We start from the raw sequence: 15,687 nt of genomic DNA on the forward strand, positions 1-15,687 counted from the left end.
ACTCACTCTGTAGCCCAGGCTGGCCTCGAACTCAGAAATCCGCCTGCCTCTGCCTCCCGAGTGCTGGGATTAAAGGCGTGCGCCACCACGCCCGGCGGAACAATTTTTAATAGGCAGTGAAGGAGCAGCAGTGACAGCAAGACTGTCAGCAGAGTTTCCATAGGACAGAGCTCTGAGTCTCTCTCACTGAGGGCTAGAGGGCTAGAGGTCGCTAACTGGGTATGACCTTCCTGGTGTTGGAAGCACCAATGAGAAAACTGGTCATTTTGTACTTGATGCTGCCCATTGTCCTTAGCCCCTTCCTTAGTCTAGAACGCACAGCAGCACAGTCAGGCCAGGATTCCCAATTCTGTAGTGTGCACAGCTGCTGAGCTAGTTTCTCACCATCACCATGCTCTGCCCTTCCTCTTTCACACTGACCTCTGGACACACTTCCCCATCTCCATTGCTTTGTCTACTGGAGGGGTACTTATGACGTGAAGGGATGTGATGTAACAAGTCACATTTGGTGGTGAAAGTCTTGCAGAAGGGAACAGTTAACGGCAGGCATGTTTACAAGTCCCTCCTGACCTTTGAGTGGCCAGGGAGCTGTGAGTCTTGCCTCTTTTCTATCCTAGCACCCCATCGTCCTTCCACAAGAAGGAAAATGATTTCTGGTGGTCTGGTTCCCTGGGGAAGGGGTCCAAACACACCAGGGCTGGGCTGGGTACTCTGCATAGAGAGAGCTCAGTCCATTCTCAAGCATGCACAGTACACACAACAGTTCTTGCTTTCATCCCTTCAAACTGTGTGCACTTGGCATGTACATACAACCAAGGGTGAGCCCTGCTAATAAGATGGCTCCTGCTGAATTAAGTGATTCAGCCAAGTACCACTTGAGTACAGCCATGTACAGCTGGGATGAGAGGCTGTGAAAACCCAGGCAGAAAAGATCCTCCAGGAGGCAAAGTCACAGATGGCACTGCTGGCCAAGTACATGAACTAACAGGCTCCATGTCCAGGGCTGGGCTGGGGTTTAGTCTACACCAAATAACTGCCAGGGAATAAGGGGTGGAGGAGTGGGACCGGGTTCTGTATTGTCGGGTGTTCAGGACCAGCACACATGATATTCCCCAGGCTTGGTAATCAAGGATGATGGACAAGACAGCAGCCTCTCGGGGACAAAACAACCTCCTGGGTCAGCAGGGGCAGGGGCTATGAGACATGGGGCAGGATGAAGACCCAAGACCCTCCAGTAGGCAGAACAGGTGTCCCAGGATGCTGAAGCAGGATGGCACTTCTCAGTGGCACTTGCCACCAGAGTTGGTTGAAGGTGGTTTCCAAAGGCTGCATGGTTGTCACATGTCTGCTTCCTGAAGTCAAAGTCTAACCCCTCCTAGGACAGGAGGGCAGAGTTTGGAAAGCAACCTCTACTGCCACACTTCTCTACCTGTGTGTTGCTCTCCCTTCCCCCAATTCCACATGAAATTTAAATCAAATTCATAAAATTAAAAATTGTAAAAAGGCAAAGTAGGCAGGCTCAGCTAAATGGAAAAGAAAAAAAGAACATTGTGAAGAAGAAGTTTAAAAAAAACAACTAGCTAGGCATGGCAGGGCACTCAGAGTGGGAAGGATCTCTGAGTTCAAAGCCAGCCTGGTCTACATTGTCAGCCAGCCAGGACTGCACTGTGAGACCCTGCTTTAAACAGTGCGTGGGAAGGAGGGGGGTGTGTGTGCGCGCAAAGTGTGTGCTGAGAGCTTTGCAAAACAAAAGTTTTAAGCCTGCATATCTAAAACACACATTGAAAATAGTCCGTAACTGAACCTGGCAAGCAGCGCCCCTTCACTGACTTCACAGCACTGCGATTGTCCTTAAACCATTTTAAAAGCCTTCCTAAGCAATCCCAACATACCCAAACCTCTTGAAGATGAGAAGCACCTCAACTGGTGTCTTTGGGGTAGGAGAAAGGTTCGCTGCAATTAAATACAAAGCAAGAAACTTCTTTTGCAAAAGAAAAAAAAAGTCTTTGATCTTGAATGTAGCACATTCAAAAAAAAAAAAAAACAAAAAACAAAAAACCAACGTGATTCCTCAGGTTCCATCAGCAACAGGAAGGAGCCGGAGGAGGAGTGCATAGGCTTCTCTCCCCAGGTCTGGACCTGTGAGGGAATGACAGCCAGGTGTTAGTGCTCAGCAGGCTACAGCTAGGCTTGTAATTTGCTAAAACTTCTGGAGTCTGTGAGCATCTCCAAGAGTTCCTTTCTGTTTAACAAAGATGGGGGGAAAGAATCCTAAAGGAGGCATAAGCTGGAGACGGTATAAAGAGGACACGACTATTAATTAACCTGTCTGGCTATTGGCAGAACAAAGCTGCAAGCACCATCTTCCAGTTCAGCATAGCATAGCAGCATTCCCCACCATAAAATTCTTACCTCATTATTTGCTGAACTGGAAAGGATAGACCCCGTGGTCTGAGGGGGGCTCCACTGCCAGTTGATTCTGCTGGCCATTGCTCTCCTGTATCACAGCCAAGGAAAGTTACTGAAGCATTCCTACACTCACCTCCCACTAAAGCCTCCCCAATTCAGCCCCACACACACACACACACACCACCCCCAACGCATGTGTGCATCCAACATCCAGACTGCCAGAAAGAAGGCAAAGTGGTCCAGCTACCTTGGAAATACTTCAGCAGTTGCTCATTTTCAGAGTATTGAGGCAACTGAAGTCAGCATCCCTGTCTAAACTGAACAGAGCAGGCTGGCTAAACACGAACGAAGCCTTCTGCCCTCCTCACAACCACCAGTGAGGATGCCAGCAGTAGGCAGTACCGAGAGAGAAAGGAGTACACAGTTCAGAGATCTGCCCTTGATGTGTCCTGGCCTCACTGCAAAAAAACCCAAAAAAACAAAAAAAAAAAACAAAAAAGCTCCTACCTCAGCAGAAACACTGGCAGAAGGCACAGCTGGGTACTGGGAGATGTAAGCCCCGTGCATAGCAGCAGTGGCTGGCATGAACTGCAAAAACAAAAACAAAAACAAACAATGGTTCTCAGCTAGTTAAAAGCCCTCAGGAGCTTCAGAAAACACAGAGACCTTTATTGTTGTGGGTGCTTCTTTAAAATGTTCCTGGGTTACCCGAGGACGCCAGCTAGAGACACGTTGACGTCCCTCCCTCTCTTCCTCCACACCCTCAACTCACTGCCACCAGCTCTCCTGCACCAGTCAGGCCTAAAAGAGCTTTGAGCTTCATCCCTTTCCTTTCTGATGAGTTGTTCTAGGAAATATGCACTGGCACCTAAGCAAATTCACAAATGTTTAGACCACATTTAGTTCCGTGACTGGGAAGCAGGTAAGAGGTAGGCAGGAAGGTATATCCCCAGCTTACTGATTCTTTTCTGTTTATCAATGGCCTTGAATTTTTTTTTTAAGATTTATTATTTTATTTTATTTATATGAGTACATTGTAGCTGTCTTCAGATATACCAGAAGAAGGCATCGGATCCCATTACAGATGGTTGTGAGCACCATGTGGTTGCTGGGAATTGAACTCCAGACCTCTGGAAGAGTTGTCAGTGCTCTTAACCGCAGAGCCATCTCTCCAGCCTGGCCTTGAACTTTTTTTTTTTTTTTTTTTTTTTTGATTTTTCGAGACTAGGGTTTCTCTGTGTAGCCCTGGCTGTCCTGGAACTCACTCTGTAGACCAGGCTGGCCTCGAACTCAGAAATCCACCTGCCTCTGCCTCCCGAGTGCTGGGATTACAGGCGTGCGCCTGGGCCTTGAACTTTTTTTTTTTTTTAAAGATTTATTTATTTATTATATGTAAGTACACTGTAGCTGTCTTCAGACACTCCAGAAGAGGGAGTCAGATCTCGTTACGGATGGTTGTGAGCCACCATGTGGTTGCTGGAATTTGAACTCCAGACCTTTGGAAGAGCAGTCGGGTGCTCTTACCCACTGAGCCATCTCACCAGCCTGGCCTTGAACTTTTAACAGTCTTCCTGACTCAGCCTCCTGAGTACAAGGATTAGAAGCATTTACTGCAGTTCTGAGCATGCCTTTGCTGACCCTGACACACTTGCGTCCTGCGTAACCACTGGTACCAAGGAGCATTTCCTAGGCACTTCTTATTCTGCATGGTTAATAACTACAGACAATCCTTTACCGTGCCCAGGCTGTTGAGTGACAGGTGACTCAGTTGCTGGGTAAGAGGTCCCATCATGGAGGCAGGCTGGAGAGAGAGGGGGTGGTCCATCCCTGGTGTCAGAACTGAGCCCTAGAGGAGGCAATGAAGGGAAGGGTTAAGCAGCACCCTCCTGTAAAGACACCTGAGGTGGCAAGGATGCCAAGCAGGGCCACCAGTGTTTTGGTTTTTTGTTTTGTTTTGTTTGTCTTGACAGGTTTAACCCTGGCTGTCCCAGAACTCACTCTGTAGACCACTCTGGCCTTGAACTTACAGATCCACCTGCTGCTGCCTTCCAAGTGCTGGGATTAAAGGCCTGTGTCTCTACACCCAGACTTCTATTTGCTTTTTAAGAACAGTTTAAGTGCACTAGAATCAGGAAGCAAACTACACGGGAACTACAGTACTGTCTGCTGACATTTCCAAGTCCTGAGAATTAACCCGAGCTCTACAACAGGAACAACAGCATCCTCACCTTTAGTCTGCAGGGACCTACGTGTAAGACTAACAAATCCACAGAATTAAGGTTTCTGATGGTGTGCCTACTGCACTGAGCCAGAGCTCACACCCACACATCCTGCCATCAAAGCCCTTTGCTTTGCTTTACATCAGATTGTCTCTTTCACTTCTGAACACTCACTGAAGGCTGTGTGAGGTACGACTGGTGTTGCATCCACGATGGGTTAGGTAGAGGAGATGTCTGAGTCACTCTCTAATATAAGCAAAAACAAATGAAAATGTTAACTGCCTAGGCTCAGGGAATGAGAATGTTCAGCAAAGCCCCCCCCCCCCAAACTGACATGTCCCTTCAGAGCACAAGCCGCTTAGCCAGACTGTGGTGGCACATGTCTTTAATCCCAGCACTCGGAAGGCAAGAGGCAGGCAGATCTGTGAATCTGAAGCTAGCCTGGTCTACAAAGAGAGTTCCAGACTTGCCAGGGCTACACAGTGAGACCCTGTCTCAAAAACTTTAAAAGAGCACACTGTTAACAAATACTAGCAGCTTATAACTCGGATAACCCAGTTAAAAACAGGCAAAGGGGTAGATGAAATAGCTCAGCAGGTAGAGGCATTTGCTACCAAATCTAAAGACCTGAATTAGATCCCCAAAACCCATGAGGTAAGTGGAGAGAACCTTCCACAAATTGCCTTCTGACCTCTACACACATACACACATACACACATACACACATACACACATACACACACACACACACACACAGCAGCTAAGACCATGTTCTGCTCTCCCAGAAGAAACACTCATACAGATAAAGTAAAAGGACCGTTTAAAAGATGGGAGAATAGCAAAATATATTAAGTGAGGTTGTTTTTTTTTTGTTTTGTTTTAGTTTTTTGAGACAGGGTTTCTCTGTATATCCCTGGCTGTCCTGGAACTAACTTTGTAGACCAGGCTGGCCTCAAACTCAGAAATCTGCCTGTCTCTGCTTTCCAAGTGCTGGGATTAAACATTTTTATCAAAACGATGCCCAAGGCCCCAATATTCGAGTATCTACTCACATGAAAGTGATCTACAATGAGGGTAAAAAGATAAGCAGGATGATGTGGGTTTTTTAAAACAGGGTCTCTCTTATATAGCCTTGGTTGTCCTGGAGCTTGCTATGTAGCCCAGGCTGGCCTCAAAATCACAAAGATTCAACTGCCTCTGCCTCCCAAATGCTGGGATTAGAGGTGTGTACCACCATGCCCAGCTCAAGAGGATGTCTCTATCTCTAAAAGTATTTATATGCACTTTTTGCATGGGTATATATGTATATATACATACAGGAATTATATATGTATATATATATATATATATATATATATATATATATATATACACACACACACATATACACACACATATACATCTATACATCTATATACATACACATACATATACATATATATATACACACACACACATAAATCACGTTATGCTCCAACATACCATTTCTTTGTGTGTACTATATAGAAAAGCTTTACATTCATTCACTTAACACACAGAGTAGGAAAAGCCTCACACCTTACCTGATAGGAAGACACAGGAGATGGAAGATACGGGGCTAGCGCAGATTGAGCAAGCATCCTGCTGTGGGCGATACTGTAAGGAGCTGCGTAGAACCTGCAGGAGAGGTCTTTGTTCAGTGAGAAGCCTCGGGGAGCCAGAGCCACCTCCACTAAGTGCTGTTTGAGAATTAGAATGAAACACCCTTACCCATTCTGAAGGGCCGAGGTGGGGTCATAGGTCAAGGCCATACCGCCCTGTAAGAAAGAATGTAGTGGCCATATTGCCAGCCCAGAGTACCCACATGTCCCATGACAGGTTTTGGGGACTGCACTAAAGAGCAAGTAGACACCAGGGCTCAGCCACACATCTTACTCTCAAGCTTCCCACCTACATGCACAGAAGCCAGGCTGCGCCATTTCCAACTCTAATGCTCTCAGGGTTCATGATTCCTCGGGGATCTTTTTACCATGTCTCCGTTCCTTGACCAGGCCCGTCCATTTTGCACGTATCTTCCTTGGCTCTGTCGTTTCTTTGGCCCACCGTCAGCAAATTTGCAAAGCAAAGGGTCAGAAGGTGCTGTCAAGAGAAAACGTACACAGTTGCTGGGCCATGGGGCAGCACCCACTCCTCCAATGGCTCCCAGCCCAAGTCCCAGAGGCCTCACCTGCTACTCCAGGGGGTGTCTTTATATACTTTCCATTAAAGTGGGTGATGATGGCTTCACACTTCTCTGTGGACTCCATCCTAAGACGCACATGAGGAGTAAGACCACCTGTCCGGGATATGTGTCTTATACATACCCACAGGCTCCTAGACCCACAAATACTGGAGAATGTTTCTGTCCCACATGTTCATTTCGAGGCACCTAGCTTTCCTTTTTATTTATTTATTTTTAAACACAGGCTATCTCTCTGTGTGTGTGTGTATTTTATACCTCTGCCTGGCCTCAAACCCTGTGTCTGAGAATGGCTTTGATCTGATTCTCCTGCCTCAGTGTTACAATTGCAGAAAAGTTCTACCGTGTCTGACTGCTATGCAGTGCTAGAAGTTGTCATGCAGGGTGAGCCTGCACTCACTGACTGAGTAGCCCAGGCCGTAATGGTGAGCTGATGAGATGGTTCAGTGGATAATGGCATTTTTTTCAACAGGCCCAACAACTTGAGTTCCATCCCTGGAACCCATATGGTGTAAGGAGAGAGCCAACTCCTGATGGTTGTCCTCTGACCTCCACACATGCACGGTAACACACAAATATGCACATAAGAAATAAACGTAAAGTTTTTTTCAGTGGTCATGGAACTATTTTTTTAAAATTCCTAATGATGTCAGCATGGTGGCAACATGACTTTGACCTCAGTGCAGAGACTGGTGTGTCTCTGAGTGTTCCAGACCAGCCTGGGTCTACTTATCAAGTTCCAGGCCAGCTGGGGCTACAATGACACTGTCTCAAAAAAAAAAAAGAAGAAGTGAAGTGAAGTGGAGAAATGGTTCAGTGAGTAAGAGTACCCAGTGCTCTTGCAGAGGACTCAGGTTCTGGCGCAAGTACTCACAGGGTGCCTCACAACAATGTGTAGTAACTTACAGTGGATCCGATGCCCTCATCTGACCTCTGAAGGTAACAGGTTCACACTTGGTGCACATAAATACATGTACACAGAAGACTCGTACACATAAAAGTAAATATTAAAAGGAGAGAATTGACTCCTGTGAGCTGTCCTTTGGCCGCCACAGAAATGTGATGCCATATTTGTTCTCCCCCCATGAACTGGTAAATAAATGCCTTTTTTTTTTTTCCAAAGCAGAGTTTCTCTGTGTAGACCTGGCTGCTCTGGAACTCACTCTGCAGATCAGGCCGGCCTTGAACTCCGAGACCCACCTGCCTCTGCCTCCTGAGTGCTGGGATTAAAGGTGTGCAGCCACCACTACCTGTCATAAAGAAATGCTTTTTAAAGGGTGTGAGGGCTCATGTCCCATACGTGAGGGGGAAAGCACAAGAAAATGAAGGTGTAGGTACCAGTGGCCGTTCACCACCCAAGGCTCTGTAAGTCAGAGCACTCAGGAAAAGTGACCACATCCTTATCTATGCACCAGCTACAGCTTCCTTCAGAAGTACAGACTGCTGAGCGGGTTCCTGCTTGTTTCTGATTTTCTGAAATGGGAATCTTGTGGTATAGCCCCTGTCTCAGTGTTCACATGCTGGGATTTCAGCAGCTCTATACTTGGGCTGGCAAGATGGCTCAGCAGATCAGAGAGCTTGCTGCCAAGTCTAATGACATGAGTTTGATCCCTGGAACCCACATGGTAAAGGAGAAAAATTGATTCCTAAAAGTTGTCTTACACACACACACACACACACACTCACAAATTAACAAATAAAATGTAATAGAAACAAAAATGAGGGCCGGAGAGATGGCTCAGCAGTTAAGAGCACTGACTCTTCCAGAGGTCCTGAGTTCAAATCCCAGCAACCACAGGGTGGCTTACAACCATCTATAATGAGATCCTGATGCCCTCTTCTTCTGGTATGTCTGAAGACAGCTATAGTGTACCTACATATGGTAAATAAATAAATTAAAAAAAAAACAAATGAATAAACAAAACACAGGCAGTTATTTAATCCCAGCTGCTGGTGAACTGTCTACGTGAAGAACTGCCTGTATTGGGTTTACCTGTGAGCTTGTCAGCATGTCTCCCAGGGACTGTCTTCCATTAATTCACTTGGGTGGCACCATTCCCTAGGCAGGGACTGTTCCCTAGATGGGGGCCCTAAGCTGTGTCAGAGTGGAGAAGGCAAAGTGAGCCTAAACAGGCAAGCAAGCATGCATGAACTTATCCTGTCGTGGGTTCTGTCTGACAGGGTCTCACTGTATAAGCTTTTCAGCCTGGAACTGACTCTATTCACCAAGCTGTCCCTTCCACTCCACCCACTTCTGTCTCTTGAGTGCTGGGATTACAGGGACCACCACACCCTCCTTCCTAAGTATTCTTTTGTCCGGGTGTTTAAGCACAGTAACAAAAATGGATCCAGGACACATCACAAAAGAAAAAGAAAAGGGCCAGACGTGGTGGCGCACACCTTTGATCCTAGCACTCAGGAGGCAGAGGCAGGCGGATTTCTGAGTTCGAGGCCAGCCTGGTTTACAGAGTGAATACCAGGACAGCCAGGGCTATACAGAGAAACCCTGTCTCGAAAAACAAAACAAACAAGCAAACAGTGTTTGAGCCGAAAATGGAAGAACAAGTCCAATACTCTTCTCTTGTATTACCCAAGGTCGACATTAGGTGGCGCTACGCAGACTGAGCCTATTCAGAACTATTCTTCTAGCCACAGCCTCTATTTTATTGGAGAGGCTGTGCTTTGAGACAGTATCTGGTCCAAGGGCTCCCCGTCCTCTCTTCCCTGTATCTCCCAAATGTCAGGATTGGATGGGCCAAGATAACCCACTTCACTCCCAGTCTGAGCAGGTTAAGAGACTGAAACACAAAACCCAGACCTTTAAGCTAAAAACAATAAACAACGAACAGACTCTCCTCTCAAGTGAAACTCACTTGTTTGATTTTTCAATATTTTATTTGTTTGGTTTTTTGTTTGTTTGTTTGTTTATTGAGCTAGGGTCTCACTCTCAATTTGGCTGGTCTTGAATTCCAAGTGATCCCTCTCATCTGAGCTACAGATCAGGCCTTGAATAGTTTCTGTTGTTTTGGTTTTTGTTTGTTTGTTTTTCAAGAGAAGAGTTTTTCTGTGTAACAGAGACTTGGCTGGCCCGGAACGTGATCTATAGACCAGGCTGGCCCTGAACACACAGAGATCCTCCTGCATCTGCCCTCTCAACCACTGCTTGACTTCCACAGTTGATTTTGAGACAGACTCTTAAAAAAAAACAAAAATCAACTTGGGCTGACTGTAAACAGTCTATGTACAACTTTCCAAGCACAAGGGTTACAGGTGTGTACAAACTTTGGGGGGGTTCACCTTCAACATCTGATCCTCCTGCCTTCACAACCCAAGTGCTGAAATGTCATTAGACACCCAGTTTATTCATTCCATGCTGTAGATCAAATGGGGGGGGGTGTCATGCCTACTAAGCAAGCACTCTACCCACAGAGCTACATCACCACCCTGTCTTGAGCTTGGACTCATGATGTTGTTAGTGCTGGCTAGCCTGGAACTCACATTCTTTCAGATATGGCCACTTTGAACTTGCAGAGATTCTCCGCCACTAAAAACAAAAAGTCTTTGCAACAATGTTTCACAGGTATTTATTTTGTATGTGTTAGCATTCTCTCTAAGATCCATCCCACAGTTACCTGGCAACAGCCAGGGATGCTCCACCCCACAGTTACCTGGCAACAGTCAGGGATACTCCACCCCACAGTTACCTGGCAACACCCAGGGATGCCTGATGAGCTGCTTGCTCCCTCCACTTTCTCTTGCTCCTCTCTTGCTCATGTTCTGTCCTCTCCTCCCTCTCCTCCCTCCCCTCTATCTCTCCACATGCTCATGGCAGCCTCTTCTCCTCTACTTCTTCTCTTCTCCTCTACTTCTCTTCTCTTCTCTCTGCCTTTCTCTGCCTATGTGTCTATATGTGTATGTATGTGTGTATCTCTGTGTGTATTTGTGTGATTCTGTGCGAGTGTGTCTGTGTGCATCTGTGTGCGCCTCTGTGCGTGTATGTGTTGTTTCCTAAGTTATTTCTTGCTAGCCACTCTCAGTCATCCCTTACCTTGCAAAGCCGACCCCTCTGCTGGCCCCACTAGTGTCTCGAAGGATCCGAGTAGAGATGACCTGGCCGAAGGGCTTCAGCATCCCCTCTAGTTCCTGCTCGTCCATTGACAGAGGGAGGTTTGAGATGTATAAGTTTGTAGGGTCTTGCTCCTGTTGCTATGAACACAAAGGTGAAAACCGAGGCTCACATCTTGCTCCCCATCCCATCCTCAGCCCTCATGCAAAGGATAACATTTGAGAAGAGAAGCACTAAGGGGGGATCCAAACACAGAGAACCTTCTGTTTGTAATACCCAGAATTCACCGTGCACTCCACACCTAGACCAGGAAGAGAGATTATAAAATTTACCACGTCTACTGCTGTACAATCCAGTAACACAAGCCACCAACCCACTGTCTCTTTAAGAAGCAGGCAGAACAAGTTTTCCTCTTGCCCTGTAGCCTGGCCCCGAGGTTAGATTTCTTTCTCCTGACTTGTCAACTCCATAGTTCAGAATGATTTCTCACCCTCTCTTCTGCCACAGCAGACTCCGCTAAGGGGGCTACCTGGTCACTGGCGGATGGGAGGGCAGCAGGGAGGGCAGCAGGAAGGAAACAGAAAGGGCAGGGTGTGCTGTGCAGTGATTTATCCCAAAGGTGTTTGGGAGCCCCAGGGAGAGGCTGTACTAGGGGCAGGGTGGAGGTTCCTGGAGGGCTCAATGACAGTTCTGCCCAAGGGCTTGATTTTGAATTCCTGCTCCTTCTGTCTCCTTCCCAAGTGCTGGGATCACAGGTGTGTGCACAACACCCGCTCCAGAGCTGTTTTCAAGCCTGTCAATCATTACACTGCTTTAGTCAGTCCTTTTCAGCAACCTTAATCCCACTTTCAACTTCCGTTTCTTTCCCTTTTCTTTTCCACCTAAAATTTATTTTTTACTTAACATCGATGGGTGGTTTTGTTTGTTTGTTTGTTTTTTGTTTTTGCCTGTATGTATGTCTGTGTATGGTGTGCATATAAGCATCCAGAAAGACCAGAAGAGGGCACTTCCCTGGAACTAGAGTTAAGATGCCTTTAAAGGTAAAGGGTGGGTGGGTACTGGAAATTGACCCCAGGACCTTTGGAAGAGCAGCCAGTGTACTCTCTCCAACCCACTCACCTCCTGCCCTTCTCTCTTCTTCCTCCTCCTCTCCCTCCTTTTCCTTTTCCTCTTCCTCTTCCTGCTCTTCTCTTTCTCCATTTCTCTTTTGAGACAAGCAAGGTCTTAACTCTGTAGCCCAGGCTGGCCTAAAACAAACTCTCACTATCTTTGCCTCCCAAGTGCTGGGATGACCTGAGACATCACACCCAGCTTCATTTCCCCTTTAGAGAAAAGAATGGCTATGTTGGGGCTAGAGCGATGGTTAAAAGAGCGATGGCTACTCTTTGAGAGGTCCTGAGTTCAATTCCCAGCACCTCACGGTGATGTACAACCCACTGTAACTCTACCCTTATCAGCCTCATCAGAGTATTCAAGGTGCCTCAGTATGGTTGAGAGGATTTCAGAAAGGCTTCTAGCTTTCTAGGGATTGACAGAGAGTGAGCATACAACATTTTCATCTCTAGGGAGATCAAAGCAGAAGGTTCAGTTCTCTTCCTTTCTTGCTGTAGCTTCCTCCCCTTCCCCCAGCCCCTTCCCCAGCTCACTCCCTGTCCCATGGGAGCAGTGGCAGGTCATGGAAAGCACTCTTCAGAACCTAAGTTGCACAACTGGGCTTCAGAGAATGTTGCAAAACTAGAACCATCTGTCCTAGGAAAGTGGGGCCAGGGTGGAGTGCCGAGAGGCCTGGCTCTCCTGCTTGCCACACACTGCACAGTCTTCTCTAGCAGCTCAGGTGGACCCTGGCCTGTCATGCCTGTGTCCAGATGCTACCAGAAGGCACTGCAGAGGGTGAGAGATGGCAAGGAACTGAGTCCAATCACCATCACCCACATCAGGTGGCTCCACACTGCTGTGCACATGAACACACACACATATGCACATGCACATACATACACACACACAAACACCACACACATGTACATGCACACACATGCACACACACGCACACTCACACACTTGAGCACTGTAGACAATTCTTGCTCATCAGTTTCACTTTCCTGGACATTCCAACATAGCTGAAACTGGCACTTTGATGCTGACTGTAATCCCTGGAGAGGTAGATGGGGCTGGGGAGGGGGAGGGTATTACCCTACCTTTGCCATTTGTGCCTGCACACCACTGGCTTTCAGTGCAGTTACAGCCTTCTGTGCTGATGATGGACTGTCGAAGTCCACAAAGCCATAGCCTGGAATGGAAACAGCGTCACGGGAGGTGGGAGATATAAGAGAGATAGGAGGCCCAGGCTTTTCAGGAAACAGAAGATGAGGTATGGACTATGTAAATGATGGAGTGGGGGTTTGGGGGGGGAGGGAGACTGAGAGTTGTCCATGGGACCCCTCACCAGAGCTCAGACCCTCTCTGTGGCTAAGGACGCCCAGGGACATGAGAACACCTTGTGGTTAGTATTCTGCCTTTCTCCTCATTAAGAAAAAACCTAGAGCTTCAGACCTGAGGTTTTAAATCCTAGACCCTCCAGCTCCTCTGCAGACAGCCCCCAGAAATCTAGGGAGGGAGGAATACAGCACAGCAAGCCGGTACCAGATGGAAGCTGCCCTCCTCAGAGATGTCCAACACACACACACCCGCCTCCTCACCCCTGACCGCCCCCCCCCCCCACACAACTATTCAGCATCGAAAAAGAACACCTACTGGGCAGTTACCCCCAACTCCTAGAAAAGGTGTTTACATAGACTTTGAGAAACTTCTCCCTACACCTTCTCACCCAGGGAAAGACACTTGACCCAGAGGGAGCTGAGAAGGGACTGCACACCACACATCCTTCCTTCCTTCCGCCAGCATCGCCCCTAACAGTATTTTCAGCTCTAGCTCTCTAGCCACAAGTGAGTCTAAATACCTGTTGGTCTTTAGGTCCCAAACCTCCCAGCCCCTCCCAGGCGCTGTCTGCCCAGCCTCCCAGCATGAGGAGACAGAGGCGCATAGAGCAGCTGGTCTCTCTCTCACCTTTGCACTTGTTTGTGGTCTTGTCCAGGATGGCCTTAGTGGAAACAATCTTGCCATACCTAAGGAAAAGGAAAACACAAGGTGATGATCTGGGGGGGAGGGGGGGCAGGGATTACAAACTGCAGAGAGAAGAGCCAGGTGTGGTGGCATACACCTTTGAACCCAGCACTCAAGAGGTAGAGGCAGAGGGAACTCTGTGAATCAGAGGCCAGCCTGGTCTACAGAGTGAGTTCCAGAACAGCCAGGACAGAGATTAAGGCATCATCTAGATTACTCCAAGCCCTGTCTTTCTCCGCTAGTTTTTCTACTCATTACATGGAAACAAAGTAAAAACCCAAAACTAAGTCAATTTAAAAGGCTACTTGTGGGGGCTGGTGAGATGGCTCAGTGGGTAAGAGCACCCGACTGCTCTTCCGAAGGTCCAGAGTTCAACTCCCAGCAACCACATGGTGGCTCACAACCATCCGAAACGAGATCTGGCGCCTGGACTGTCTGAAGACAGCTACAGTGTACTTACATATAATAAATAAATAAATCTTAAAAAAAAAAAAAAAAAAAAAAAAGGCTACTTGTGCAGTAAGTAGTGGCGGGCACCTTTGATCCCTCTGCTCAGGAGCAGAGGCAGGTGGACCAGGCTAGCCTGGTCTATATATTGAGTTCAAGGACAATAAGGACTATATAGCTTTGTCTAAAAACAAATAAACAAAACAAAACAAACTATTGTGTTAATTTTCATCCCTGAAACAAAATGACCAAATAAACACTTTGATTTTGGCTCATGGTTTCAGTCCAGCACAGCAGAGAGGATGAAGCACTGCTCCTAGCATGGGGAAGGGAGGGAGGGGGATATAAACATCGATTTCCCCTTCTCTTCCGGCTTATATTCACGGAAGATCCCCCAGCTTCCTTTTATCGACCCCGGCACACCTGGATGTGTGCTTCAGTAATCTCAAGGGCTGGTGTGGTTTTCATTGGAAATGTCCCCATATGTCCCGTGGCTGAGGACTGGTCCCCAGCTGCTGACATTGTTGTAAGAGGTAGAGCCTCACTGGAGTGAATGGGTCACAGGGATTTTACAGCCTGGCCCTCCCTGGCTGCCCTTTGCTGACATCAGTGTGACCATCTCTTGCCACAGATCCTACCCACCATGATGATCTGTATGTTCCCCTCAAAGTGTGGCTAACACAAACCCTTCTTCACTGAAATTTCTGTTTGTCGGGGATGTTGTCCTCACAAAGGGAAAAGTCACTATAGTGATTCCTCGATAAGGTCAGCTGTCACAGTGTCCTTAATATAACCCTAACCCCACAAAGGCACCACCTGAAAGTGACCGCAGTTCTTACAATACCAACACATTTGTCCATTTTAAGACACCTTGGGCCACACATAAAGCCTGTGTCTAAAGGCTGAGAGCTCTGTTGGGATTCCTTGAGGAACAGAAATATCCTTTTCTTTTTCCTTCAGTTTTTCAAGACAGGGTTTCTCTCTGTAGCACTAGCAGTCCTGAAACTTACTCTGTAGGCCAGGCTAGCCTCAAACTCCCAGAGATCGACCTGCCTCTGCTGGGATTAAAGGTATACACCATCACCATCACCATCACCATCCACCTAGCAAAAATAATTCTTTTTTTTTTAATAATTCTTTTTTTTATTTATCATATGTAAGTACACTGTAGCTGTGTTCAGACACTCCAGAAGAGGGAGTCAGATCTC

At 47.2% G+C, this 15,687-nt stretch overlaps 1 protein-coding gene across 6 annotated transcripts in view; it reads right to left on the bottom strand.

Moving 5' to 3' along the window:
• Positions 1-25: 25 nt before the first annotated feature.
• The window catches only part of Rbms2 (RNA binding motif single stranded interacting protein 2), a 46,916-nt gene continuing 31,254 nt past the window's right edge, over positions 26-15,687 (bottom strand). For 4 of the 6 annotated variants that reach the window (XM_021174656.2, XM_029482792.1, XM_029482793.1 and 1 more), the window contains 12 exons: positions 13,976-14,034; positions 13,108-13,199; positions 10,895-11,052; positions 6,835-6,914; positions 6,637-6,746; positions 6,378-6,424; positions 6,191-6,284; positions 4,803-4,874; positions 4,145-4,255; positions 2,917-2,997; positions 2,413-2,497; positions 26-2,139 (listed from right to left, as the gene is read on the bottom strand). In XM_021174656.2, the coding sequence (XP_021030315.1) occupies positions 2,417-2,497; positions 2,917-2,997; positions 4,145-4,255; positions 4,803-4,874; positions 6,191-6,284; positions 6,378-6,424; positions 6,637-6,746; positions 6,835-6,914; positions 10,895-11,052; positions 13,108-13,199; positions 13,976-14,034 (985 nt within the window). In that variant the 3' untranslated portion in view covers positions 26-2,139; positions 2,413-2,416. The remainder of the gene's footprint in view (positions 2,140-2,412; positions 2,498-2,916; positions 2,998-4,144; positions 4,256-4,802; positions 4,875-6,190; positions 6,285-6,377; positions 6,425-6,636; positions 6,747-6,834; positions 6,915-10,894; positions 11,053-13,107; positions 13,200-13,975; positions 14,035-15,687) is intronic. The other 2 variants (XM_029482794.1, XM_021174655.2) reach the window with 1 other exon arrangement.

The sequence above is a fragment of the Mus caroli genome, chromosome 10 (genome assembly GCF_900094665.2).
Source record: "Mus caroli chromosome 10, CAROLI_EIJ_v1.1, whole genome shotgun sequence".
In the NCBI taxonomy this organism is placed as follows: Eukaryota; Metazoa; Chordata; class Mammalia; order Rodentia; family Muridae; genus Mus; species Mus caroli.